At 45.1% G+C, this 27,319-nt stretch overlaps 1 protein-coding gene across 4 annotated transcripts in view; it reads left to right on the forward strand.

The window, feature by feature from the left end:
• ITPR2 (inositol 1,4,5-trisphosphate receptor type 2) overlaps positions 1–27,319 on the forward strand; it is a 241,806-nt gene that overhangs the window by 209,563 nt on the left and 4,924 nt on the right. For all 4 annotated transcript variants that reach the window (XM_015628084.3, XM_015628085.3, XM_033514205.1 and 1 more), the window contains 3 exons: positions 4,474–4,601; positions 5,938–6,103; positions 7,338–7,498. In XM_015628084.3, the coding sequence (XP_015483570.1) occupies positions 4,474–4,601; positions 5,938–6,103; positions 7,338–7,498 (455 nt within the window). The remainder of the gene's footprint in view (positions 1–4,473; positions 4,602–5,937; positions 6,104–7,337; positions 7,499–27,319) is intronic.

Consider the following 27,319-nt stretch of genomic DNA (forward strand, 5'->3'; position numbering starts at 1 on the left):
ACCAAGCAATCCATGCAAATGTTCAAGGCCAGGTTGCACGGGGCTTGGAGCAGCCTGGTCTAGTGGAAGGTTTCCCTGCCCATGGCAGAGGGTTGAAATGAGATGGACTTTAAGGTCCCTTGCGACCCAAACCACTCTGTGGTTCCTTGATCTGTGTGTTGCTGTTGCAGGGACTTCTGCTGGTGTGAGAAGTGACGATGACTGTTGTGAGTCAGAAGTGCTCAACTTCTGCAAGGCTTGGAGCTTAGTTGGCAGCTTTGCTGTTAATGGGAGTGCTTCCCACACCTGATTTCCAAATGCTCTGACATTAATTTTGTTATTAAAAGAGCTTGCTGAATCATTATGCTTGAACATACAGGTTGCTTCTTGCCAAGTGACTTAGCTGAGAGAAGCAGCTTGCTGCTTGTCTGCAGCATCCTCACCTGCACGCACTGAGCCACTGTTAAATCCAGTTAGGGCCACAGAAATACATTTTCATGGCATAGCATATCTACCAGCAAGCCTTTGTGTATATTTTCTACCTGCATCTGGGCCAAGGCCAAGACCTAAGAACCCAGATCCAGGCCCATGTGTCTGTCTGTTTCCCACTCTTTCCATGGGGCACTGTCTAGTTGAGGTGGATGGTTTTTCTCTGCAGGCATTAAGTTTGGTTTGATGTGTTGTGGCCTTTGCAGCGGAGGTGTGTGCACAGTGGATGGTCTGCAGGCTCAAAATATTTATTGCCACAGTTGCCTGTGGTTGATGGGGGCTGAAAGTGAGGACATAAATGGTCCCTTCCTGTGTGCCAGTATAATGTTGTTTCATAAGCTTTATTCTTCCACTACTGATTTTTGAGTTTTTAGGATCAAAGCCTTCAGGGAGAGGGCTATAAAAGTAGGCTTTTTCTCCCCAGCTGGTGTGTAAACAGGCCTCATAAACAACATGGGAAGCTGTCTGACTAGATAGAGAAAACAGACTAAGAGCTATTGGCAAAGCTGCTGCATTCAAAGAGTAATCAATCAGTCAAAGAGATGCAATGTGGCTTTTGCCAAGCTCTTTAAATGATAGAAATCTCACATTTCTCATTGTTTGGGTAGTGCTCCTTTAAAATCAAGCCATAATGAAAGAGGGCTGTACAAAACATCTAAGTGCACTCTTACTTAGTCTTGAAGAAATTTTATTTATCCAGTACCATTAAAGCCCACCAACATCCAGCAAGAACAGTTTTGCTCACCTTAGACACCTTGTCAAAAGAATTGTTCTACTTTCTGTCTTTTCCTGAGACAGATTTTCCCTCTGGCAAAAGTGTGAGTGGGTTGGAATGCAAAGGCATGAGATCACCATCCCTGGAAGTGTTCAAAAGGTGTGAGAATAGGGAGTTTGGGATGTGGTTTAGTGGAGAACATGGCATTGTTAGTGAGTGGTTGGGCTCGGTCTCAGAGGTATTTTTCAATTTTAATGGTGCCATGATTCTATGAGATTTAGGGAGTTTCACATTGTAGCACCAGAGAAATCTACAGCTGTGTGTGGGGAAGAGAAAATGTTCTCAGTGGCATCTCAGGTCCCGACTGAGACCTGAATTACACTGCTCTTCGGATCAGATCACTGCTGATCATTTCTTCTGATGGGACTCTGCTTCTTCCTTGGGTTTCACTGATGGAGTCTGTGCTCAGTCACTGCTCTTACTGGTGAGGGAGTTCCCCTGCTGGAGCCAGTGTGCTGAGCCCAGAGAGCCTCCCCTCTCTCAGCCTGCTGCTCACTGCTGCTCTGGGCTGTCAGCATAAAAATACTTCATCTCATCTGCCTCAGTCTCCCTCTCTCCATTCCAAAGACATTTCCATATCACTTCAGTCCATGCCTGGTGAAGTGCTGAATCACTTACAGCAACTTTACATCCTACAGTACATATCTCCCCATCCTCTGTAGCCCATAAAGACCTGTGCTAGAGAGGTGCACAGATACCTGTTTGTAAAAGAGGACATTTCCAAAGACTCATTCCACTGCTAGGTGTGGTTCTGCTCTGTGCAAGTTCTGCTGGATCCACGTGGGCACAGGTGTGTCTCACCTGATGTGCTTGTGTGGCCCAGGTAGCTGTGGGCCATCAGATGAGGATTATTTGAAGTAAATCTTCCTATCATCCCTCCCCCTGCCCCGTGATTAACATTGTGGGGTGGTCTTAGCACTTAACCTGTTTTGCCTGTGAATTAAATTTAATCAAAAGACAGCCTGCCTAATGCTGTCCAGACCATCACAAGCCACTTTCCAGGCTGGAACTGTTTGCAAATAACCCCTCCCCCGAACCAGTATTAATTAGTGTTAATACTGGGTCCTTAACAACAATGCACCCTTAGAGATCCACTGCACTTTCTTTCAAGTACAGGCATAGCTGGTGCCTAGAGGGGCTGAGCCTGCGCTGTGACTCCTGTTGAGCTTTGAAAACAGAGAGCTGAGGCAGAACATGGAGGGTTGCCTGGCCCCCAGGTTGAAGGCAGCTCTTGTTGCTCCACATCTGGGAGTGGGAACAGAACAGCAAAAATGATGTCTGTACACTGCCCACAGCCTACATTGCTGCACTTGAGGTTTCTGCCAACTTTGGGCTGTCTGGTTCTTTGGCAAAGATCTTGCAACCTGAGCTTGCTTCCCTGGGAGCTTTTCTGGGATGCTGACGCTCTGTGTTGCAAGACGTGCAAGGTGATGGATCTTGTTTCTCTGAAGCCTGGCTTGCTCTGAATTAGCATCTCAGTGGACAGAGAGAGCTGGGTGTTAGGGCTGCTGGAAGATAATTCCCTCTTCAGTTCTCAGTCCTGGATTACTGTCTCTGTTCACCAGAATCTGATCATCTGCTGCTTCCAGCACCTGAGTCTGGCCTTGTGAACAGTGAGAATATTGTAGTTACCTAAAGGAAATAGAAGCTGTGGCTTTTTTTTCAAGGCTTCTAATTTAGTTTTTGGATGGTCTCCTTCTCAAGCACAGCTCAAAAAAAAAAAGAAAATAAAAGATGGAGTATTGTTTGAAAGGAGGGAATAATAGCAGGATACAACAGCAAAGATCAGTTGGTATGAATAACATCACTGTGCTAATAAAAAAAATCTAGGTATGACAGGATAAAAAAGGTTTCTTGTTTCCATCCTTTCAGTTTCAATATTTAAGCAGTTATTTTTAAATCCAGGATTATTGGGGGAGTAGTGTCTGTAATGACCATATATTTTTACAAGGAAGTCTGTCCTGATGTCTGCTTTTGCTTTTTTTTTGCTCCTTTTTACCTTTCTTTTTGCTACTGAAGTTCCTTCAGTAGGGAGTTGTTTCTCATTTAATTTGCCTATGGAGCAGAAGCAGTGGTGGCAAAAGCAGCAGACATCAGCGCTGTCCTGCCTATCCCAGCCGGGATGCATGCACCACAATTTGGGAACCCAAATCCAAAATTAAATTTAAATCCAAATTACTTGTCTGCAATGTGAGTGCTTGCAGTCAATTCAATTTATCAGAGTCTATCTCAGTGCCCCAGATGTGGTGGTTTGGGGCTGTTAAATATGTGTTTCAGTCAACTCTCACAGCGGGATGTTGTTATTTATTAAGCTAAGTTACAATGAGCGCAGGGAGAAAACCGAGTTTGAATCGCTGCCTTCCCTGCCTAAGCAAGCGTATCCCTAAAGAGAAAGCAAGGCAGGAGGAATGACAATAACAGCCCTGACCCTCAGCCCAAGCCAGCAGGACACAGGGAACAGCTCAAGCAGGGCTCTTCAAGGGAGGCTGTGGATGCAGTGAGTGTGTGGTGGGAGGAACTCTGGCCAAGGCGGACAAAGTCCCCCGGGGTTGGTGTTCCAGCCCAGCTCCTCTGCACGTTCAAATATCTCCTGTACAATAGTACCCTCTGTGGCTTGGCCAAAACCACGCAGCAGCTCTGCAGCACAGATAAGAACAGAATCCAAGTTTTCAGGCTGAGGTCAGGGAGAGCCTTTCATTTAATGTCTGTCAGACCTGGGCTTGGGCACGTGTGCTGGTGGAAAGATCATGGTCAGACAGACTCAAACAAAAGCCAGCCCCCTCTTTATGGCTTGAAATGCTAACATGACTTGGCTTGTACAAGAGTAGGTAGAGGAATGATTTCACAGGAAGACAATCCTTTTACAAATGTGCTTCTAATTCTCTGTTTATATTGCTTCTTGTCTATGCTGCATTTTTAAGGGGCCCACTGGGAAAGCAGTGGGAGGACTGCAAGGAGAAGGGGTGCTGCCATGAGCAGAGATGGTGGCTCTGGGTCATTAACAGCTCTGGTGGGAGCTCTGCTTGTGATTTTCTCCGTCTCTCTTCAGGCTAAGTGTGCCTGATGTGCCTAAGTATGTCACCACCAGCGATGCGCACATGGATGGGGATGATCAATGAGGCTCTGGATGAGAAATATGAGAGACAGATGTGTCTTGCAGTTGCTTTCTCTAACAGAATTGTGGCTTTGTTTGATGAGAGATTGCTTGATGCTGTGGTTCTTGTTTGCAGGTGAAGAGGAGGAGGATGGAATAGAAAGGACCTGTGACACCCTGCTCATGTGCATTGTGACCGTGTTAAACCAAGGCCTGCGGAATGGTGGTGGTGTGGGAGACGTGCTCAGAAAGCCTTCCAAAGATGTGAGTGTTTTGGCTCAGGAAATGCATTACTCCCTGCGCATCTCATGAATGCCAAAGTCAATTTTTGGAGGTTATAGACAGTGTTTCTATCTAGTCTGATCTCATGTCACACTGTTGATTTATCCATGTAATTTTTAGATCCCAGATGGGATATTTAATGGGAAAAGCTAAGCTTGGTATGATGATGATACTTAAAGAAAGGATCTCTAGGTAGTTGTTTACTACTTCTGGAACAATGCAGAATATCATAACCTTCAAAGCACTGCTAAGAAGTCAGCCCTGTGAGGCACATCTGGAGAGCTGTGTCCAGCCCTGGGCTCCTCAGCACAGGAGGGACAGGGAGCTCCTGGAGCGGGGCCAGCAGAGGCTGCAGAGATGATTTAGGGCCTGGAGCATCTCTGACAGGGAAAGGCTGAGGGAGCTGGGGCTGTCCAGCCTCGAGAGGAGCCCCAGCTGAGAGGGGCCCTCAGCCCTGGGTGTCCCTGTGAGCAGGGAGGGCTCAGAGCAGGGCCCAGGCTCTGCTCCAGGGGGCCCAGCAATGGCACCAGAGGAACGGGCAGGGACTGATCCCAGGAAGTTTCAGCTGGACATTTTAGCTTATATTCAGCATGTCCCTGGAATAGGTCCTGTTGTTTACTTGTACTCAGTCAGCATGAAGATCAAAACAGAATTTCATATATGGTGGCATATTTTCTCTTCCAGAGGTTTCCTCAAAAATGTTCTTCATTTAAGGACCTCTCTTAATATTTGGGTGGTTTCATGCATTTTTATTTAGGTTCAGAAAGAATATCACAAATAAAGGCAATCTAGCTGCACTTTGCTTGATGTGCCATACGTGTTATAAATAAATTCAGGATAAAGTAGGATCTCAGCAGGGCTTGCAAGAGTCCAGAGACAACTCAAATCTGTATGGAAGAGCTCCCTGTGCTAGTAATAGGAGTCTAAATCCAATCTCACAGACTGGGAGGCTCTGCAGGAGCCAAAGTTTATCCCCAGTGGAGTCCGTAAGCATTTACGGACTTTGAAAGTGACCTTTTGAAACTGAACCTTGCCACTTAGCAGCTCTTTAATGCTAATTATATTGAAGCACTCCACAAAGGGTAGTGCTATTATTCCCATGAATGTGTGGGAAACTGAAAAATTGGGTGACTTCATGTCTCTATCATGGTGAAGAAAATGACTTGGGTAGTCCCTCCCTACTCCTGTGAGTAGGGATAGCAGAATTTCACATATGAAAAGAAAGATCTGTAGCTTTGCTTGAGCTAATGAGAAAATGTTGTTTAATATTTTAGATTTGTGCTGTTTTTATACCTTATTGCAACCTTGCTATTTACAGGAGCCCTTGTTTGCTGCACGGGTTGTTTATGATCTTCTGTTTTACTTCATTGTCATAATTATTGTTCTCAACCTAATCTTTGGAGTCATCATTGATACATTTGCTGATCTCAGGAGTGAAAAGCAGAAAAAGGAAGAGATACTAAAGACCACCTGTTTCATCTGTGGTAGGTGTTACTGATCTCTTGAGATATTTGAGGGTGAAAGGAGTGAAAATTAACTATTCCTCAATAAATAAAGCTTAGACTCCAGGCGTGGTTGTCCTCTACAAAGAAAGTCTGTAAAAATTCCAGAGGTTGATTCCAAATTTATTCCCTCTCAGTAGGAGACAGATTTGGTTTATGAATCAAAAGCTAGCTTTGCTGAGAGGTGGCTTCACAGTCTCCACCCAGAATCCAAGGCAGACAGAAGAGTTGTGTCTCACGCTTGCATCATCACCACTAATGGACACAGGACAGCTGCTGACTCTGTTTCACAGAGCGTGCTGCAGATGAAAGCTCAGCTTCTATTTCACAGCACAGGGCATTCCAGAGGGGGAGCATCGGCAAGAACTGCTGATTTCAGAAGGTGCTATGAAGCAGGGAACAAAAGCATTCGGTGAAAATCATCCCCACAAAGCCCACGGAAAATCACACTTATTTTGAAGTGCACTCATAAAGAGGGGCAGACCTTCGCTCCCTGGGGGACTTCACAAATACCTGCTTTTTTGTAGGCTGGGTGCTGTTTCCATGGCTGTACTGACAGGGATGAATGCTGTGCAGAGCACAACAGTCTTTAGTGTCTGTGCACATGGAGGCAAACACTGGTGATTCCTCTCCTTCCTCACTTCTTCAGAGATCCAGACCATTCTATAATGGAAAAATCAAAAAAATTTCTTATGACGGCAGCTCCGTAAAGGCTGTGTAACAGCAGAGCTGCAGGGACTCACCTTCTCTAAACCTTCTCAGGTTTAAGCCCACAAACAATCTCACTGAAGCTTAAGAGGGACTTTTTATATGCTTGATGCTAAAAGTGTGCATAAATCTTCGGAAGATCAGGGCCTGGTCTGCACACTATGTGCTTCCCAGTATACATCTAGAAAGAGCCAGAGCCAACACTTGTAAAACACTTTATAGCCCTCAGCATGGAAGGCAGTGTAAAACTGTAACATATTTATTATATTGTTATTGTTATTAAGAGGAAATATCACAAAAGAGAATAAATGCTGCGTTGAAAGACTTCTGTCAGGAATGCCTTCTGGCCTGGTATTTCTTGCCTGGCAGTTATGGCTTTTAAATTAAGATCTTTCAAATTTATGATCCTTTAAATTAAGTTAGGTTCCTTTCTCTAACATATTTAAGAGATTTACGTAATTTTATGTTGAAGTTTATTTTTTGGCTTTATGTTCTTCTCTTTTTGCAGGACTGGAGAGAGACAAATTTGATAACAAGACCGTTTCGTTTGAGGAGCATATAAAGGCAGAACACAACATGTGGCATTATTTGTACTTTATAGTCCTTGTCAAAGTTAAAGATCCAACTGAATACACTGGCCCGGAGAGCTACGTGGCACAAATGATTGTGGTAAGTCAATTTGGGCATGTGCTTTATGCAACTGAGAGATGCTTCTTGCAGCTAGGGCAGATAATATCTTTCTTTTCCCCTCTCTCTGAACAATAGGAGGCATCGATCTGTATTTTTAAAGATCTTTTCACGTGTCTTAGTCTGCAACAAAACCCGATCTTAAGCATAATGAAAAAGACGAAGGTGCAGGCCGCGGTCTCCAGTTTGGCGTCAGTGCTCTCATGCTCTGCGGGTTCTGCTGCCTCATTAGCCAGAGCTGGGGCAGGAGAGCATGTATCATAACATCTGCTGCTGCTCCAGCTTTGCCCAGTGTCTCTGGGCTGCTGTCCAGAAAAATAACATCTCCTGCCTCACACCGAAATGTGGGGTCAGTGCTCAGGGCTGGTGCTTTTCTCCTATGGCTGTTCTGAACATGCCAGTGAAAAGACCAAGCAGAGCAGCCACAGGGATTTGAAGAGCCACAGAAACTGCCTTGTGAAGCAGGGAGAGCACTTGGATTCAGAGAGAGAAGTGTGATGATGCTGGGCCAGAGAGGCGTTCGATTACATTTTGTTTCCAGCCTGCTGCTGAAGAGGGTTCGTTCTGCTGAGTGAGAGGAGTGGATTATCAAGGCTGCCTGGCTCAGGGCTTCATTTTGGAGGCATTCTGCCTGCCTACTGGGATATTCTGGCGCAGCATTTTCTTCCTGTAGACTTGCTGGCAGGTATTGCACTGCTCAGGGCCTGTGCCAGGCTCTGTGGTTGCAGAGCTGGCATATGTCTGAATCCCAGAGGAGGCTGTAACCAAATGCACATCAGGCTTCACTGTTTATGCATTTCTGGAGCCACATTTCTTACCAAGACTATCTCTCTGTTATTCCTCAGCAAGCCTTTGACTGGACATACTATCCAGCCTCATTACTGAGGTGCTGGGTGGCCTTTTACTCCCCAGTTCAGTCCAGGGGAAGATTCTTCCCCTTTCACTTCAGCTGTTGTCAGGTCAGGTGCCAGGTTTCCATCGATCCCAGCTCCTTTCTGCCTTGTCAGTGCAGAAAGCTGGGTTATTTATCCTGCATTCAGATGGGTGTCCAGGATAGCTGGGCTGACTCACCTTTCTCACTCCATTGAGAGCCTAAGTGGTTAGTTTAGACAAGATGCCTAATTGGGAGCAGGCTAAAATTAGAGCTGACTCCCAAGCACTGTGCAGGCTTATGCAGAGCTTACCTTGAAGAACTCACATTAGTGGGAACGGTGGTGTTTAGACAGGAGTGTGGGCTTGATTGCTGTAGTTAAATGGAGCTTTTTTAAGTGCTATTGCCACTAGAAGGGCAGCAGCAGAAGGCAGCTGCTGTGGCAAGTGATGGGAATTCAGTGCTCAGGTGCAGAGGAACAACCTATTTCCTTCAATTTTGAACCATCAGTCTCATTGCCCAGCTCAGGGTGTTTATACTGTAGGCAGTGATGGATCTATACTTCTGCAGTTTGGTGAGTGAGGCAGAAAACGTAAAACAAATCCTTCTAGACTCTGTTACTCTGCATTACGAGTAATTATTCATAGTGGCAAGTTGTCCTGTTACACATGGAAATATTTTAGCTTATGTCAGAAATACATTTTGTGGAATCAGTCTCTGGGGCCTGTCTCATTTGTTCATTCCTCCTCTTCCTCTCTCTGCAATGTTTGTAGGATTTTAAACTTTGTGTTATATATGTTAAGTATTAATGTTTAATTCCAAGAGATGTATTAATATTCTTAGCAAGTATATGCATCCTGTGGCAGCAGTGGTTTAACTTTTCTGATGTGTAATTCACTAATGTATTTTACTTCTGCTCTTAATGGCTGGAACTCCTCTTGGAATAGTACTAACAGAAAAGCACCAAAAACTCATGTGGCACCAAGCACTGAACTGATTTCTCAAAGACCCTGATCCTCAGTGGCAGAATGCTGGTTGTTTAAGTGTACTTAACAGTACTCCAGATTTTGTGATTATTAAACTCTTTTTCCATGAGTATATATAAAGGTAAGGTTATTTTGGATGATGGAGAAGTACCATCATCCATTCTATGGACCTAGAAATGTAAAGCTTACATGGAATGAAAGTATAAATGGTAGAGTGGGGGGGAAAAAAAGAGAAATAAATGTTAGAACAAACTACAAGCATCTGGTATGGGATTAGTAGTTGTGTCTTTTTGAAGTTCCAATTCCTAGTATGAAATCCAGAGAAGATATGCTGCATAGCAGGAGCAATTGGAACTTCTTAAGTGAACAAAAAAAGGAAACTTTCTCTTGAAACCAGAGAATTTACTGTATACCCCCTGCTACAAGGAATGCTAAGAAATTAAAGAAAATAATGAGCATAATAATGATTGGAGTAATGGAGTATGATATTGGACTGGAAGAAGAGATTTGGAGATACAGCTTTGCTTAGGACCAAAGGAAGAGTCAAAAGGAAAACTCTCAGAGGCAGTTTTTTGCAGCTGTCAAATGTATGAGCTGCTGCAGCAAAGGTGTTTGGTGTGTCCCAAACACAGCCTGATAGTAATGAATTGTATACCACAGACACACGAGATGTGCTACATTCCATGCACTAATTAAGCCTGAGTATGGTTTTTGTCACGAAGACAGAGAGAGAAGTCGCTTCAGACTGACAGCCTGAAAGCTGTGTGACCTTCCTTGTAATGCTGGGAGAGGTGACAGGGTAGGACAGCACATCCTGGTTAGGATCTGGCAGAAAAGAGGCTTGAAATTAACCTTTCACAAGGAACTTGCCAGTGGAATTGACTCGTTGCTGAAAAAGGCTTGTTGAGGGTGTATGGGATTGAAGGAAAAACCTATAGATATGGGTGGTTGGGATAGCAGGGCAGTCTCGGGACCTCTTTGGAAAGGACAAGGTGTCATGAGATTTTATATTTCATGCTATACAGAATATGGCTGAGAAAACTCTGTGAATCATGCTCCTGGAAAAGCTCTCTTCATTCTATTAGTTTTTGTTATGATCAGGAATGCCTTCTATGGATGCTTCTGTAACTTTAATGGATTCTGTGGAATTTAATGGAATTCTGTGTTTTCACAGCCAGATCACTTAAGGAGAACTTCTACCCAAATCCAGTCTTCAAGTCCTTCGATACACATAGGACAAAATTTTTGGAGTATGCTGCAGTAATTTTAATAGAAAGTAGATGTTAGCTCCAAGTATCCTTGGAGTAGATACTAGTAGTGAGTATTCCTCACTATCCATACTACAACTGCAGCGAGGAACCTGCAGTTAAAAATTATTGTTTGCATTTGCCTACTCCTGTCTTGCAGAGTATTGCAAGAGGTAACATTGGAATAATGACCAGTATTAACTAAGCACCAGGAAAAGCATCTACAATTTCTGATAGTCCTTTTCTCTGTTGCCCAGCCTCATCAGAGCCCAGAAATATGACTGTCTTCTTTGTGACTCTCAGTCTTTTCTGTGTATCATTTGTCAAGCAAACAGCGAAGCATCTGGTTTGAAGGCTTGCTGATAGCACAACAGATAAAAAACCAGGAATACTATGGTTTCCTTGCTTTGGAATGTTAGTTGAAAGGCTGGGTGCCAAAACGAATGGGAATTATTTACACATCATAGTTCACCTCTCCAGCTTTCCAGCTCAAGAGGGGAAAGAAACACGTGGGTGATGTTGTACACACCCCTCACTCAAATGGAAGATTCTTGCAGGTTTCCAAGTTCACTTTTATTTCTGTTCTAGGGCTGGTTTGCTTCAAGGCATTCCTCTTATCTTGCATGTCTCTGGCCTCAGAACACCTTGGGGGTAGAGCACTTCTTTTGCTTTCTTGCTCTGGACTGTGGACACTGTCTCTGCAAACTCCTGATGTTCCCTGTGATTTTGATTTTCCCAGCAGCTCTGTGTTTGCTTCAGTGCTTAGCATACTGCTCTGAGCAGTGACTGAAGTAGTCTGGAGCTATCCAGCTTTCATAAAGAAAGGTATTAAATTTTCTGTGTTTTTTTCCTTTTTAGAAAAAACATCAAGCATAAATGTATTCTAAAGCAACACACAGTTTATACACCTCAAGCTTTACGGAGCTGTTGGTGGGAATAAAGCGCTTCAGCTCTTCCAGCACTGCCCTTTCTTCTTGCACACTATCTTTTATCAGTTTTTGGGTGAAATATTAATGAATATTAAAGCAGGACAGTAAGTTTTTATTATTTGTTTGGTCTCCAAGCCTCTTTAATGAAGTCAGACAGGTATTATACAATATCTAAAGAGACAGAAACTTTGAAAAGCTGGCTGCATGCCTTGTGTTTGCACTGAGAGCCTGCATGAACGATTCCCCTATTGAATTTTCATTCCTGCAGAAAAAACCCTGTTTATCTGACCCGTTTGACCAGAAACAGCATCCCTAGCAAATCCAGAGATGCACATGACTTGTATTACATTGATATAGCAATTGTTGGATGTTCCTTGTGTCCATTTATCAGAGGAGAGTGTTTTATGTGATAACTGGAACAATGAAGGTTAATGTCCAAACTTTTAAACTTCGCTTTTAAGAGGTGTAATTTGTACACACATATTTCACTCAAGCCTTGGTAGCTGTAAATAGATATATGGAGGTTTAAAAAAAAGGACATGACTAGTTACTGATTTTTTTGCAGCTCAACAGAGATATGATTTAGCCTATGATTCGTACCTCCATTCATTTGCAAAAGTAAAAAGCTATTGGCTTAGCAATTAAATTAATTATTTTTCCCATTGAAAGAATGAAAGAGTTTAGCAAACAAAGCCCTAAAACTTTCATTCTCACGTGCTCTGTCCACAGTTCTTAGCAAGTTTCGTAATGGCTTTTATCAGCATTAGTGCTACCTGTCATAACTACATAATTACAGCACCTAATTATATTATTACTTATTTACCCTAGTTATGTAATTAGATGTAATTGTGCAATTATGTAACTCCTCAGTCAGCTGAAAAATGCTCTAAAACCAGCCTGTGCTCCTAAGAGTAAAGGATACTGCTGTGAATTGGACCCTCTCTCTAAAGCAGGGCAATCTTTGCTGGGAAATTACAGGTTCTTTTCCCCATTACGGTCACTGGGACCATGAACCTTTTATTCCCATCAATGTGGCAGGGAGGAAGCAGTAGAGACAGGTTGAGCAACACCAGCCTGAAATTCTGAACAATTGTGTTCTGATTCAGTTCTTTTAAAAGCACTTTTGTGGCACAGCAGTGACCTGGCATTGGCCACATGACAAAATATTTTAACTGTTTTATTTTAAAGGTGTCAGCATTTTTTTCATTATTATTTTTCTTTTAAATTATTAAATAAGAGAAGTATTTAGCCATGTCACGAGGAAAAATGCATTCTCCTTTTGAAACATTTTGATTGTTTTGTTTTCTGTTTTTAAATACTGAAGTTTTGAAAATTCAGCTGAATTTAGTGCTCATTTGAGCTGGTGCTGTTGATTCTGTTCTTCCTACCTCCAGCCTCATGGTTTTGCCTTATTTTTCTATTAGATACCCAGAAGTGGGTGTTAGATTGAATAGCAGCTCGGGGAATAATGCCAAATGAGCCATTGAGAAGCCTCACAATAGTTGTCATTCTGCCCATGCTGTGTGCTGGGCAGCGCCAGCCCTTTTCCCTCGGCACCCTTCCTGTCTCTCTGCTCTGCCTTTTGCCGTGTTCCCACCTCGGGAGGGGAGGTGTGATGTGAGCCATGGCAGCTCCTGGCTGCTCCCAGGGGTTAGGTCGTGGCCAGAGTTGCTCCATGAGGCTGTGACCCGTGGTACAGGAGCAGGCTGGGGGGAAAAGCTCCCTCCTGGAGCCAGAGCTGCTTGCGTACAGCTCCTGGCACACCTGGCAAAGGGGCTTTTTTTCATCTTAGCCAACCCCAGCAGACGTAGCCGACTGTCAAAACAGCCAAGGTGTGAGCCAAGGGCACCCACGGAGCCCGACAGCTGTGGGTCAGGAGGCTGCCTGCCCGTCCCCTCACACCATGGGAGAGGTTGCTCCAGGGTTACACAGTGAGCAAAAGGCATTTCACCGATGCCAGACCCTGTGTGCTCCCCTGATGTCTGACAGAGTCAGTGGCCATCCCTGAGCAGAGCACGTGGAGCTTCTAGGGGAGGCAGCTCCAAGGGAAATTCAGGCAGGAGAGGTGGGAACAGTGAAAAAGCGCTGTACAGAAAGGGGAAGGACATGCTGACAGCATGGGGGGTTTGTGGAACAAGCTGTTCTTTACTGCTGTCAATTTTTGTCAGAGAATGTAATAAAATTATATGTACTAAGAGGGCTGTTGACCTCTGCTCTTAAAATAAAGCTTCTTTGGAGAAGGAAGAAAAAAAATTCTGACATCCAAAATTCTTCTATTCTGTTATCCATAACCCTTTTGAATTTTGGAGGTAAAAGTTTTCTCTGCTAGTTCTGTAGATATTCTTATTACATCCAAGGATCACAAAACACCGTATGGATAGAGAGAATGACCTAAAGCAGAGAGATGTCAATCCAAGGTAGCACAAATGCTGCAGAATAGGCACTTGGGATCTCAGGAAGAGACTCTGTGTGCTTTTCACATGCACTCTGGTGATTCATCCCAGACAATTCCAGGAGTTTCCTCCCCTAGGTACCTTCTGCCTCAGCAAGAGCAGAGTGGGGAGGACCAGGGACGTGTTTGTTCACTCCTGAGCTGCTGCAGCTCACAGCCCAGAGTACTAATGTGAAAATTGATGGCCACTGAAGTCACGTCAGTCTGAACTGCAGTGGTTGAGGACACGGCACTGGTTCTGCTGCCTCTGTATAGGTGGGATAATATCAGCGAGGAGAAAGGGCAGAAAGCTGATCAGAGTGACCCTTTCATCTGCTGCAGCTGAATCTGCCGGGGACGGTGAGCTGCAGCTCCTAAACTGGCTCACTATGAATAAACTGTATTTTTGAGGCTTCTTCATTATCATTAATTCTAGTGCAGCATGAACATTCTGATTTGGCAACTCACAGGCTTGAAAATCCTTACAGGACTTGTGCACACAAATGTGCTAGAGTGGGGCATGGAGTTTATAGCTTTTGGGAAGCTAATAATGCTCCCATTGTTAGGGCCGGGTTATTTTATGTTTTAAGACTGGCTTTGCTCCAAAAACTAGCAGATGTTATCTAAGCCAAACTTGCAAGGATCAGATGTATGTACATATCATTAAGCAATGCAACTTTTTCTTAATTACTTTTAAAAGGCTGATATGATGCATGTCACGTTATGAGTAATTACTTGCCATGGCAGTAACATCAAGAGCGCAAAAGCCAGCTGCTAAATAAGATCTGAGGTCTCTGAGAAAGGCTCATTTCCTAGGAAATGCAGTGTTGTTTTTGTCTGCAGTTGGGTTTTCATAAAATAAGCAATTAAAGAAATACGCCTAAATAGATGATTTACAGCTCCCATTTTTTGGTTGCGCTCAAAATAGGAGATCAAGTGAGAATGCAGCTCTCTGTATCCTTCCATGTGGACATGGGTCCTGTGGGATGGCCAGAGCTTTGGACTAGGTGCACCAGGTCCCAGAGAAAATCCTTTTTCTGCATCAAGGCCTGCCTCAAATTCACAGAGGAGCTCAGAGCTGATCACTGTTGAGTGATACAGTCACTAAAATAGAGCTGAAACTGGGCTTTACACGGGTCCAGCCACTGCTTGAGGGGAGGTCCATCTACTGTCAGATATCCGAGTGTTATCCAGGTTTTACAGGTACAGAATAAATTGAGACACTGCTCTTTCTACTGCTAGGTATTGAGTTATTTTTCTATTGTTGCTTTTCCTGTTGCTCAAAAATAATTTTCATTTCTGTGGGAAGACCATTGCTATTTTTGTTTCTCTGTACAATTTTGCCTCTACTCTATTATCTCATTAGAGTGCTGAACACCTCCCCCTCCACTTCATAAAATAAGCAATCACAGTAACGTGCCTAATTAGCTGCTTTCTTGCTCATTTGTGTTTCTCAAAGCATGAAAAGTTAGCATCATGTGAGGACTTTGCATCTTTGCACAAAGCTCCTATTCTTCAAGAGGGCTGAGCATCTTCTTTTCTACTTGAAGGGTTCTGCATCTTCCAGCAATGGGCTCTTTGGTCTCCCATGAATAATTTATTTGGCCAGCTTGGTTCAGAGAGTCACGAGATGTGGGTAAATAAAGGGAAAGGTGGGCTTCACTTGGTACCTCCTTGCAAAAGCTTGAGGTTTCAGTGGGTTTATCTTTATACACATCCTCTTCAGACAGGCAAAATTAATTATCCTGCTGCTGTTTGAAAAGGAAACCATGGATCTGATCCTGCCTCCTTAGAAATGATGTCATTAGCTGGAGCAGGAGAGAGCTTGGTATCCAGGCAGGTGCTGCAGCACAGGCAGGTTTGCTGTGCGCAGTGAGGGGATGGTGATGACCTTTGTCCCCCAGCTGACTCGAGGAGGGGATGGCCATGGCACAGAGCCCTTGTCTCTGCTCAGCCCCTCACATTCTTGTTAACTTCTAAAGCACCAACACAATCCTGTCCCATTTCCTTCTTTCCTTTGAAATCACTTCTGTGTACACAGATGTGATGTAATTTCAAGTTACAGAGCAGAGCCTAAAACTCCTCAAAAGTATATTCATTGATATTTGGGGTTTTCCATCCCCCTGAGACCCAGAATCAGCAGCTTGGTACTAACCAGACCTAGTCTTTTTGGCTCCTGTGATATTGTGGCTCACTTGTAAGCTTAGCTTGATTTTCTCTGTATTTTCAAGGTTTGGCCACCTGTCTGTTTAGGCTTCAAAGATTTTGCTACAAAGATGGGTTCTGACTTGATAATACAGTGTAGTCACAGCCTCCTTGTCCTCCTTCCAACTTCTACTCATTCAATTCGCAAATTAAAATAAATGAGCTGAATTGGGTTCCTGTTTATTTGCTTGCTGCTGGCCTTAAAAATTCGAGGAGGGGTCTGGAGACAAGTCTGTGTTTCTTGAAACTTGCACATCCCCAGGAACAGGGAGTGGAGGTGTTCCAGCTGGAGCGCCCTTGAGCCAAGCAGCGCTGCTGGCAGGACACAGGCTGCAGTTCCCTGCTGGAATCCACTCTTGCCTCGACCTGCCAGAGGCTGGAGCTCTTAACTTTCCAGGCAGCTTACAAAAGCCATCTTTTATCCCTTTGTTAAAGAAGCCTGTGGCTTGAGATGGATCTGTGTGTGGGCAGACCTTTAGTCTGTGATTCCAAGTGACGGAAAGGCTCTCCAAGGAACTGGATAGGCACCTACTGTTGCATTTAAAATCCTGGCAGTGACAGAGCCCTGATTCTCCTGGGACTGGCTGCACAGGGCTTTGCCAGTGAAAGCTGGACCTTAACTGGGATCACAGCAAGTGATAAGAAGCTGAACCCCAGAGGAACAATGTAATGAGCAGATCCTGAAACGTGTCAACCGAATTAATTTGATTTTGCTCGATGGGAGAAGCAACAGACACAAAACACTTCAATGCTGTTTGAGAATATTATTGCAACATTTGAAAACAATTATTGTTCTTTGTATTACAGTGGTACTAAGCCTCTGGCTGCTTGAATGGGAAAGAGACTGAAAAACTGTCTACAGCCAAGGCAGATAACTGCAGATGCTGATGAAGGGAAGGACTGTGGGGTTCCCCAAATAAGTGAGGGCAGTCAGTAAAAGAACAGAGAGATGAATTTGTTGCCTTATGAGGAACTCCATTTAAAAGTAACTAGGGCCGAAGTTGCTGGGACTCAAAACATAGCAGTGAGATTCTGCAAGATGCAAACCAGGAAAGGCTACAAAAAAATGCAGTTCTGCTTCTGACCTCTCGCAGTGCAGAGGCAGCAAGATTTGGGGGGATTTGGTGCAACATTGGCGTGAGCTTGATTTACAGGGTGCTACAGATATGACAAAGTTACTTCTTTGCTGAATCTATCACGGGAGGAAAAATCCACTGGCCCATATTACTCTACATAGATAAGTTTCTGAATTTGTGTAACTTTGGTCTCATTGTGCCATTTATCTTTTGGGATCAGCTTTATGAGATTTGTGTCAGGCTTTCCTATTTGGTTGCAAGACTGCTTTGCAGATCTTCTCTCTTGTTTGTGTGGTGGATGTGTGTATGATAAAATGCTAAGATTGCATCATCTTTAATAAAAGCAAAGATGTATAGCCTAAAGAAATCAGATTAGTTGTAGAGAAAGAAATCAATCAGGTTGGCAAATTGCGTCTGTGGGACAAAGTGCAAAATGTTTGTTTCATACAGTATTTATTGAACAAATTTGTTGAGAAGATGGTTAAAAATCCTCTACAAGAAAAAAAATGGGAACCATTTTGTTCAATTTAAATGGCATTGATGTATTTTTTACATCATGAATTCTTGCAATATTACCAACAACAATCCCTGATAAAGTACTTTACACAATTGCCTCACAGGGCATTTTGAGATAAAAGTATATATCGGAGATTGTAAAGTGGCTGCATCCAATTTATATATAATGGAACCCACTACAGCCATCCTCCAAAATTCAATAGATCAGGAATCACATTACACTTCTGTGAGTTTGGGGTAGTAGGAGCTCTAAAGAGCCTGCAAAACAAACAGGCAACTTTAAATCGTGTTTAATGAACCCTGTGTATTTTATACACGTGCGATTAAAATGTTTTGTTTCTGTTTTTCATTTTGCTGGGTGATGCTGAAGGAAAATCCTAAATTTGGGCCTGTGAAATTGATCATCTGCTTGTTCTCAAACGAAAATCCAGTTTAACTGAACACAGTAAACCATTTAAAATGCTGGACTGAAAAAAAAAAAAAAAGAAAAAATAGATCTGTACAGAGGATCCATTTTAATATTTCCTCACAACTGTAGTAAATGAAAATGTAGTATAAGCAGATAAAGGATCATGCAGTACCATGGCGGATTTTTTTTCAATTCATCTATTCCTGCAGCCTTGAAAACAGCCCACAGTATACTCAAACCTGTACAAGTAGAGGGCCCAGTTTTGCTGGTTCCCACCTATTCCCTGAAGGGAATAAAAGTGCTTTGTGCTTCCATCCAAGTGGATAGGTGGCACCTTGTGTGCTGCAGCCAGACGTGCCATGGGGCCAGTCCTTGGCCATCATGCCTGCATGGGCAAGGAGTTGTTCTTGCTGTGCAGAGGAGGTCACAGGCAAGCATTTGAGGAGAGCAAGCGGTCAGAGAGCAGGTTGATAGTGTTCAAGCCCATAGGGCTGGAAGGTGACCATTGCTTGGTGTTGTTTTGTCAAGAGATGCTTCGTAGAGAAACTTAGATCTTAATCCTCTCCTCTGAGTGGTACTTGAGTATGTGCATTTATGGTCTTCCAGGTCTTTCCCAACTTTAATGATTCTGTGATTTTGTGCATGTGTAAGGTATGTGTGTGGTTGTATCATTGCTTAAAAATCTGTTCCGTGTGGTGATATTTCTTACTATATACTTACAATAATTCTTACTAATTCTCAAAGAAAGTGTTGTTCTTTCAGTTGTCCTTTCATACTGCCCCATGTGCAAAATACATCAGAGTGAAAATGGGCCTGAAGCAGGAACATTCAGATCAGGACTCAAAATGCCTCTGCTCTGGCAGTATCCTAAACCAGAACAATTGCACTGCAATCAGCAGAGCTCTGCCTGTGTAAAGCTGAGAACAAGGTCAAGTCCTGAGCCTCTGAAAAATGAGTCTCCAGCTGAGTCTTTGTATTTCCCAAAGATTCTGTTACACCAAATTGAAGCTAAAGCCAGGAAATGGACAGTACTTGCAAAATACAAGGTGACAGGACCAGAGAATTAAAGCTCAATGTGAAAAAAAAACCCAAACAACTGAACATAAATTTCAACAAATATGCTCCTGAATCCTGTGCCTCAAAAGCTAGGACGCAGAAGCCATGGCTTGGAGTTTACCATGGAGTTAGACCCTGATCCATTGGATCAAACCATCAGGCACCTTGACAAAAGCACATCCAAACTGGCAGATGGTGCATACGTGTCTAAGGAGGAGACGGCGTCTGTGGCCTGGTACTGCAGGGGTCGTTCACATTGCAGTGGGATTCGTGCCGCTGGCTTTCGTCTGGAGTTCAGCCTCTGGAGTGTGCTGCTGGCGTGTTTTGTGAAGGAAAATCAATATTAAAAGAGGAATGGGAGAAGCAGGGGCTTCAGCTTGCTGGTGCAAGCAGTGTGGGAGTGGGAATGGCGAGGGGCCGGAGAGGCATTGGAATTCTGGTCACTCTAAACAAAGCCAACGGGAAGCAGCAACACCGGTTCTGGGCTCGGCGGGGTCCTGGCCCACAAACCCACAGTGACTTCACTGAAATGCTGTGGGGAACAGCAGGGGAAGCAGAGGGAGGAACAGGTTAGAGTTGGAGGCATTTTGGTGGTGGAGTTGGGGCTGCATGGCCCCTCTGCTGTGCAAGGGCTGGCACTGGGGGAGCTGAGGCTGCAGGGTTCCAGAGCAGCACCCCGAGCACGCCCCAGCTGGGAGGGCACAGACGGAGACCTGCCACATTCCCCTGCCCTGGCATTACGCTGAGCTTCACACACTGAGACAGCTGGAGCTGAATCAGAGCCTCCCAGGCCACCATTACAAGGTCCTTTCTTTAAGGACATGTGTGCTTAATGTCAGAATATTGAAACCATACCCACGTGAACAAAGTTAGCGAGCCAGTGATTCATTGCTGTTTCAAACCTCTATCTAACCACAGTAAATTTCTGCTCGGTAGTGACAGTCTGTGTCCACATGCAGGCTATGATTTACAGTTCTGTGTTTTGTATCAACAACATCTGTTTAACAAAAGAAGAAAGAAAAAAAAAAAGCCAAGAACATTTCTTTTCCAACCTCTGTACCAGATGTTTCATTATGCACAAGATCCAGGGATTATATCAGAAATAATTTAATTATTTTAAATGAATAATCTGAAGTGTTTTTCTAAAGTATGTCTCGTAACCACTAACAACATGAAAACATAGGAGTGTGGAAAAATAAGCTCATGTTTTACACAAATCTATAATTGTATCTATTTTAAGGGTGCAAATATTGCGGACCAAATCCTGGCTTTTGATGGTAGTGTTGGGATTCTTGAAGATTTGCGCGGGACAGTATCAATTTTCAGGGTTCTGTGTGAGATAAGGTGCCAGAGAGCAACTGATATAGCAGAAGAAAGCTCAGAAATGTGCCATGGGGAGTAGGATGACACCAGAAGCAAATGTGTCTTCAAGGAGAGCAGCGCTGGGGTGGGACACAAGCTGAGGCTCTCCAAGCACACAAGAGCTGCGCCCGGGCTCTCCCATGAGTCCCCTGTGGTCCCTGCACACTTTGGTTTCTACTTTCCACCTTCCAAGGGCAGAGCTGCTGAAGTGGGATCCCTCCCCTTGCGGCTGTTCTCTGGCTGCTGCAGCCCGGGTCAGGGTGGCCTTTTCCTCTCTAGGGACACCGTGTGACTCACAGACCTGCTGCTGGCACGCGGCTTGTGAGAGCACACTCGAACTTATGGGAAGAATTACCTTCATGATCGTTTCCGTCTTTTGGAGGTAAATGCAAAGTCCCTTAGGTGTGTTCGATAAGCAGAAATATTGTGGTGCTTGTCCTTTACAGAGCTTCAATTTGAGTGGCAAAACCACCCCACAGAGCGTCAGAGAAAACTCTTCGCCATTTGGGGTTTATTATCATTCCTCACCGTAATTCTTGCAGGGGTATCGTAAGTGGGAATGCTGATACAGAAACACCGAGACTTTTATAACTGCCTGGCCTGGGTATCAGTCTTGAAGAACTCACAATTACTCTGAATTACAGTGATAGATTCTGTTGCAGCCCTCAAAAACATTCAGCCAAGTTAAAATGAAAGTAAATGCATCAATGACACTGCTAAAGCAGACAGTGGGTCTGTGTTGTGGTTTCAACCTTCTTGCAGGGGGTAACAGGTTTTTCTGGTTTTCTGTGAGCTGTGAGAGCTCCAGCATGTATCAATCCAGTATAGACCGAGCCAAACCTATTAGTTTTCTTGTTGCATAAAGATTCATCTGTAATTGCCAAGGTTTATCTTTATTTTCTTTGAATTACTGTTCTGGATGCATATACATGTATAACAATTCCAAATTCCCCTTCCTATATTCTTGTACAGTACAGATTGCTTATCAAATACAGTCTTAACATTAAAGTGTCAAACAGGATTTGCAGAAAGCTATTTGGGTTTGTAGTTTAGGATGAACATTTATCAAATTGTGGATTAGCTGAATCATGCACTGAACCAAATTATTATTGTCTGTGATTAAATCACAAAGTGGTTATTGCCCTGTGTCATCTAAAGCACACGATAGCTTAAATCTTGAAAATCCCTTTTTAAGGTGGCTATAGGAGCTACATAATTCCAGACTTTTAGGACCAGACTCTGTCCCTAGACAAAAAAATAATAGCTTTCAAAAGGTCATTTGGACTGATCCCTCTCTGCTTATATGGGCAGCACATTTGGGAAGGGACTGGATGGGTTTATTTGCATTTCAGACGTACAGAATAGTTCTCAGTAAACAGATCTCTTTGTACCCAGTGCTAAAGTATTTATTCAAGGTGCTGGCCCAGAAAAGGGAAGTGAACTATTCGTTCTCATGCCTGAAAGGGCAGAGGCTGCCTGCTGGAGAGCAGTGATGCCCAGTTCAGCACTGGCAGTGCCACTCCTCAGTGCTGGAGGCCATGGGGTGACCAGCAGGGTCTCTCCTCAGCACCAGTGCAGCAGAATTTTACCACCCCAAAGGGGCACTTGAGGGGCTTTCTAAAGAAGGTCAGTCTTCCTAAAGCTGTAGGAACCTATTTTGCTGTGGTTGCTGCCTGCCCAAAAAGGTGTGTTCCAGGACAGCCCAGCACAGCACATGAAGGCTTCAGTAGCAAATCTTCACCAACTGATGTCCACGCTCCTCTTGGGCACCCTTCAGTGACCATCTAGCTGAGGAGAAAGATGGTTTCCAGCAACCCCTTTTTCTCAGCCTTGCTGTTAGGGCACAGCCCTCCTGATGACGGCCTCGCTGAGTTGCCGGGGAGAGAAGGATCCTTGCAGAAATGTGGGGTGGGGGACACAGCCTGGTGCATGCAGCAGGGCAGGTCAGAGCCCAGGAGGAGTCATGAGCAATAATCACCACTCAGATAGGAGGGAAGTCCTGAAAGGGCTTGTTTTCATGTTGCAACAAGGGGTCATGGGGTGGAAAGGGCTGAGAGTCACTGCATTAGAGCGTGCCGGAGAAATGAGTCTGGCACAGCTGATGGCGGCGTGGCACTCGCAGCCCGTGGCTGTAGCACCAGCTGAAAGTATGCATTAGGCTGCCTTTGCTCCTCTACTTCATCCCCCTTGTCCTACTCTTTGACCTATTTTCTCTCACTGTTATCTAGTAATCTATTTTTTAAAGGCTCAGCCCAGTCTTTCCTGCTGGTTGCAGCTGATCCATCTCGCTGCTAGCCTGTGAAACCAGCACCTCCTAAAGAAACATCCCTCTGCCAATTACTGCTAAGGCATGGATTCAGCTCAGCGTGAGAGCTTGATTGAAGCCAGTTGGCTGTGCCAACAGGACAGGAATGGCTCAAGAGAGGCTTCGTACAAAGTATAGAAACTCTAAACAGATTTCTTCAGTCTTCCCTCCATCCATGCTCAACTGGAGCCAGCAAAGTCAGAAAAATGGCAATATTTTACCAAAGGGAGAACTTAGCCCACAGCTCTGCCATCCCCCTGGAAAGCCCAGAGAAGGGAAAGGAGAGAGTTGCACAGAAAACTGCAGGAGGCAGACGCAGACTTTTGCTCTGAGCTCGCCTCTCCGAGACGGAGGGTTTGAGGTTTTCCAGCGAGCGCAAGGAGCAAATCCTCTGAGCCCTGTGATTTCTCTGGCATGTGCCCTCGCCGTGGGCACCTTGAGTACGTGCACCCAGAGCACTTGCACAGAGATCTGGCCCTGGGGGAGCTGTGCCTGCGGCTGGGGCCCCGCCAGCTGAGGGGGAGGACGGAGGGAGCGAGCGCTGGATGGCCACACCAAATGTCTGCTCTGCTCGTGTGCAGTCTCTCTGGCCAGCAGCCTTTTGGCTCGCCCCACCTGCCTTTTTTCCCTTTTTTTTTTCCTTTCCCCCAGCTGAACTGGCGGAGAGGAGGCTGCAGCTCCTTTCTGTCCCTGCAGCTTTCCTGTCTGGCTGACGCTGTGCCCTGGACACAGATGTCTGCTTAAATATGGATCCTGCGAGGCACAAGTTATGCTTGCGGGAAGAGTGTGGAGCAGGAAGATGCTGTGATCCGTAGGTGGGCTGTGAATTGCTGCCGTCCTGTGCAAGGATGAAATAACAATAACAACTAACAACATACTGCCTTAAACCATGGTTGTTTAGAAAGAAGATTTCAGTACATTTTCACAATTAATTATTCGTCCAAGCAGCTACTTCATTTAAAAGCGTCCTGTCCACATAGCTCACCCTCTGTGAGCTCATTAATGCTGGAGCTGTGTCACCTCAGGCTAACCTGGTGGCTGTTGATTGAGTCCCGTGACAGCTGTTTGCAGAGGTTTGCCCTGCTCCCTGCCAGCAGCCTGCCTTCCTCCTCCAAATTGCCTCTCTGTTCCAGGCAGGGTTCAAATTTCTGAGTGAACGCTATCCTGGGCAAGGTGGTTGGATTTCTAAGAGTAATAGGTAAGGCATGACAGATAACATCCTGCACACCCCCAGGAGTGCTCCTGCATGTTACAGCTTGAAGGTGTTGGTCAAGGTGAGCCCTGGACCGAGCCCATAAACATCTAAGTCTCAGAACAAATGTTTGGGATTGTACAAACATGTTAATGACCTGCAGTTAATTGGCAAGCAATTACCTTGAAGTAAAAATAGCTTTCCCATTGCTGAGCAGTCACAAGAGTGCGTGTCCCCCTATGAACACTGAAATTTTTGGCCAAGGAGCCTTGTCCAACTTGCCTTCTGGATCCTGGCAGGTTTGTGATCAAAAGTTTGTTGTCCCCATCACCAACTGCTGTTTGTTTGTGGTAGACACTCAGCAAACAGAGCTGTCTGCCAAAGCTAATTTTCATGCTGCCCCTTAATAAAGTTCTGCAGTTCATAATGCAGTGAAAAAGTAAGATCATATTGACTGGCAAAAGCGTGCAGTTCAGCAAGGGAAAGTACCTGCTGTGTGCACTATAAAGGCACTATCAGTGAGAGCTAGGTAAGTATTTTTAACCTAAAGACAGCTTGGCAGGCTATAATATGTCTCCTACTGAATTTTGAATCTTTCTGTTTCTTTGCATGGCAAAAATACACAGCTGGACTGATTTCATTAGGTGTGTATTGCAGCTGACAACCAAGAGGCCTGGACCTAACATAGCTGTTGGGACTCCAAGTGGGACCTGTGGACAGGTGTTTGACCTGTTGCCTTCCCGCCACCTACAAAAGTCAGCAGCATTTTTTTTATGAGGTCCATGCAAACCATCAGCTTCTCTTAGAACTTGGCTCAAATCCTTGCTTGATCCTCCACAGCACTTTGGGGGAAAAAAAGGCCCAGATTTTCCAGATCTGTAACTAAACCACACCTGGGTTTCTTTCCTGGAAGAGATTATCACAGCATTTCTAGGAAGGCAAAAACTGGGCACACGTGATTGAGCAGAGTCTGCTGCTGAAGTCCCGTGATCTGGGGCTTGTGGTGGCCGAGATGAGCTGGCACGTGGTGCAGGGTGGTTCCAGCTGAAGAGCCACATCTGCTCTGTGTGCTCCACGGCGTGGTGTGGCAGCGGGTGAGGTGCTGGCTGCCTGCTCCACCCCTGTCTCCAGCTGCTCCCTGCCATCCCTCTCTCCAGGCAGTGTAATGTCATGCTGGGGAGGAGGGAAGCAGGTGACACTGGGAGCCTCAGGAGAGCCAGGGTGTCTGGCATCCGCACAGATTCCTCTGGATGCTGCAGTGTGGTGCGGGGTCAGTCAGCAAAAATCTTTCCAAAGCAGCCAGAGGTCTCTGCCTTGTGTCCTAGATGAGTGAGGGAGTGGCAGATGGAAAAAATAAAACTAGCAAAATGCATTTCACAATCCTGGCAGCAGTATTCGGCAAACAGAGGAACCACAATGATGGAGTCTCAGATTGCTCTCCCTGTGCAGCCTGGCTTTAGGAGCTTTGGCATTGTTGTGAGGCTTGACAGGGCTCCTGTTCCCTCCGCTGGCTCCTATGGCCTTGCATTCGGTATCTTCAGGTGCTGCAAGCAGGAGGAGCTGTAATGAGTGCAGATACCAGAGCTTTCCAGGAAAAATTCAGGTACAAGTGCAGCTCTGTTCACTGTAGCTGCCTTGAATTAAAGTTCTGTGCCTGTAGTGGCAGACAAATTTGCTGGCAAACATTTTGCAAAAAAAAAAAAAAAAGAAAGAAAAAGAAAAAAGCATCAATCCAGAAAGGCTCTGTGCACAAACTAAGCTTAGTATAAATGAGTACACCTGTGCTCAACACCAGGCACGTGATGAATGCTCTGCTACATCCTAGCCAAAATAAATTTTAAATAAATATCGGCGTGTACTGGTGGAAGATGAATGCTGGTGTTGTAAGCAGGACCGCATGTGGCAGAAACAGGAGCCTCCCGCTCTGCGTGTCAGCTGGGGATATCCACAGGGAGGGTCACGTGTGCTCCTTTCGGGCTCACCAGCAGAGCTGGTGAAAACAGGTTTTGATTTGAATGAGTTATGACCCATTGAAAATGGCATCATGCGTAACCACAGTAAATTGTCATAATGAGATCACGAGGCTCGAGAAGTGAGCGGCGAGCAAAGAGGCCTCGTTCCACCGGCGCCCACGGCTGCCAGCCCGGAGCTGCAAAATGCAACCCAGGGACACGCTCCTGCTCCCTGGGCATCTCTGCTGCTTTAGTGACAAGGACCAGGGGTTGCACAGCCAGACAAAAACTCATTGGAAGTTTTGAGTTAGAAAGAAGAAAAAAAGCTAAAACTCATACAGCTTTGCATTTAGTCTTATCCAGAGCGACAGAGGGGACTGGGCTAACACAAAGAGTGGACAGACATGAATACTTAGTGCTGCCATGCTCACACAGGCTCAGATTGGTTGTTTCTAAACCAGGGAGGGAAGGGTTTGGTGATCAGGGCAGAGCAGTGCAGAGGTGAAAGGAAATCCTACTGGAAGAATGATAAAGCTTTGGTGTATCCCAGGCTCACAGCTCTGCCAGACCAGCCCTCCTGGACCCTGCTCAGGCACAGCTGCCCATCTGTAAATGCTGCAGAATCATCGCTGCCTTCTCTATCTTCATAGGAAAAACAGAGGCAAAGTCTAAGACTATGACCAGTTTGATGGACTTAAAACTTTACCAAGTACCTGGACAACGTAAGTGGCAGAGCTCCTGCCTTCCAGGTGTCTTGTAGAAGGACTTTTGGAAAGAGCTCCTTTCCATGCCTCCTGACACAGTGCTGTTTGTGTGGGGCCATTCACAGCTCAGGGGACTGGAAGAAACACACTTCAGGTCATTCTGCTTCTCTTCACAAGTTATCAAGTGCACATGGCCCAGCCACATCCTCCTCCTGCGCCCACCAGGCACAGGGCAGAAGTGCATGCATGTAACGCCCTACGTGCTGCAGGACCTGCTCTGTTCCCCTTGTCCCAGGGCAAAGCAGGCTGCTCTCCATGTGGCTGACACTCCTCCTAGTCGTGCACCCTTCCGTCTCCTCCATCTGTTAAGCTCTGCACACAAATATCTGTGCCCCTGAGCCATGGAGACAATCTGGGCTCATGTGGATACGCAGCACCTTCCTGACTCATATATCATCTGTTTACAGTGGTTTTGTGGTGGATGAATTCATAGCCTGAGTCCATGGATAAAGAAACACCCAGCTCAGTGGTGTTCCATGCCATGCAGGTTAGCCCTTGGCCG

Source organism: Parus major, chromosome 1A (assembly GCF_001522545.3).
Source record: "Parus major isolate Abel chromosome 1A, Parus_major1.1, whole genome shotgun sequence".
In the NCBI taxonomy this organism is placed as follows: domain Eukaryota; kingdom Metazoa; phylum Chordata; class Aves; order Passeriformes; family Paridae; genus Parus; species Parus major.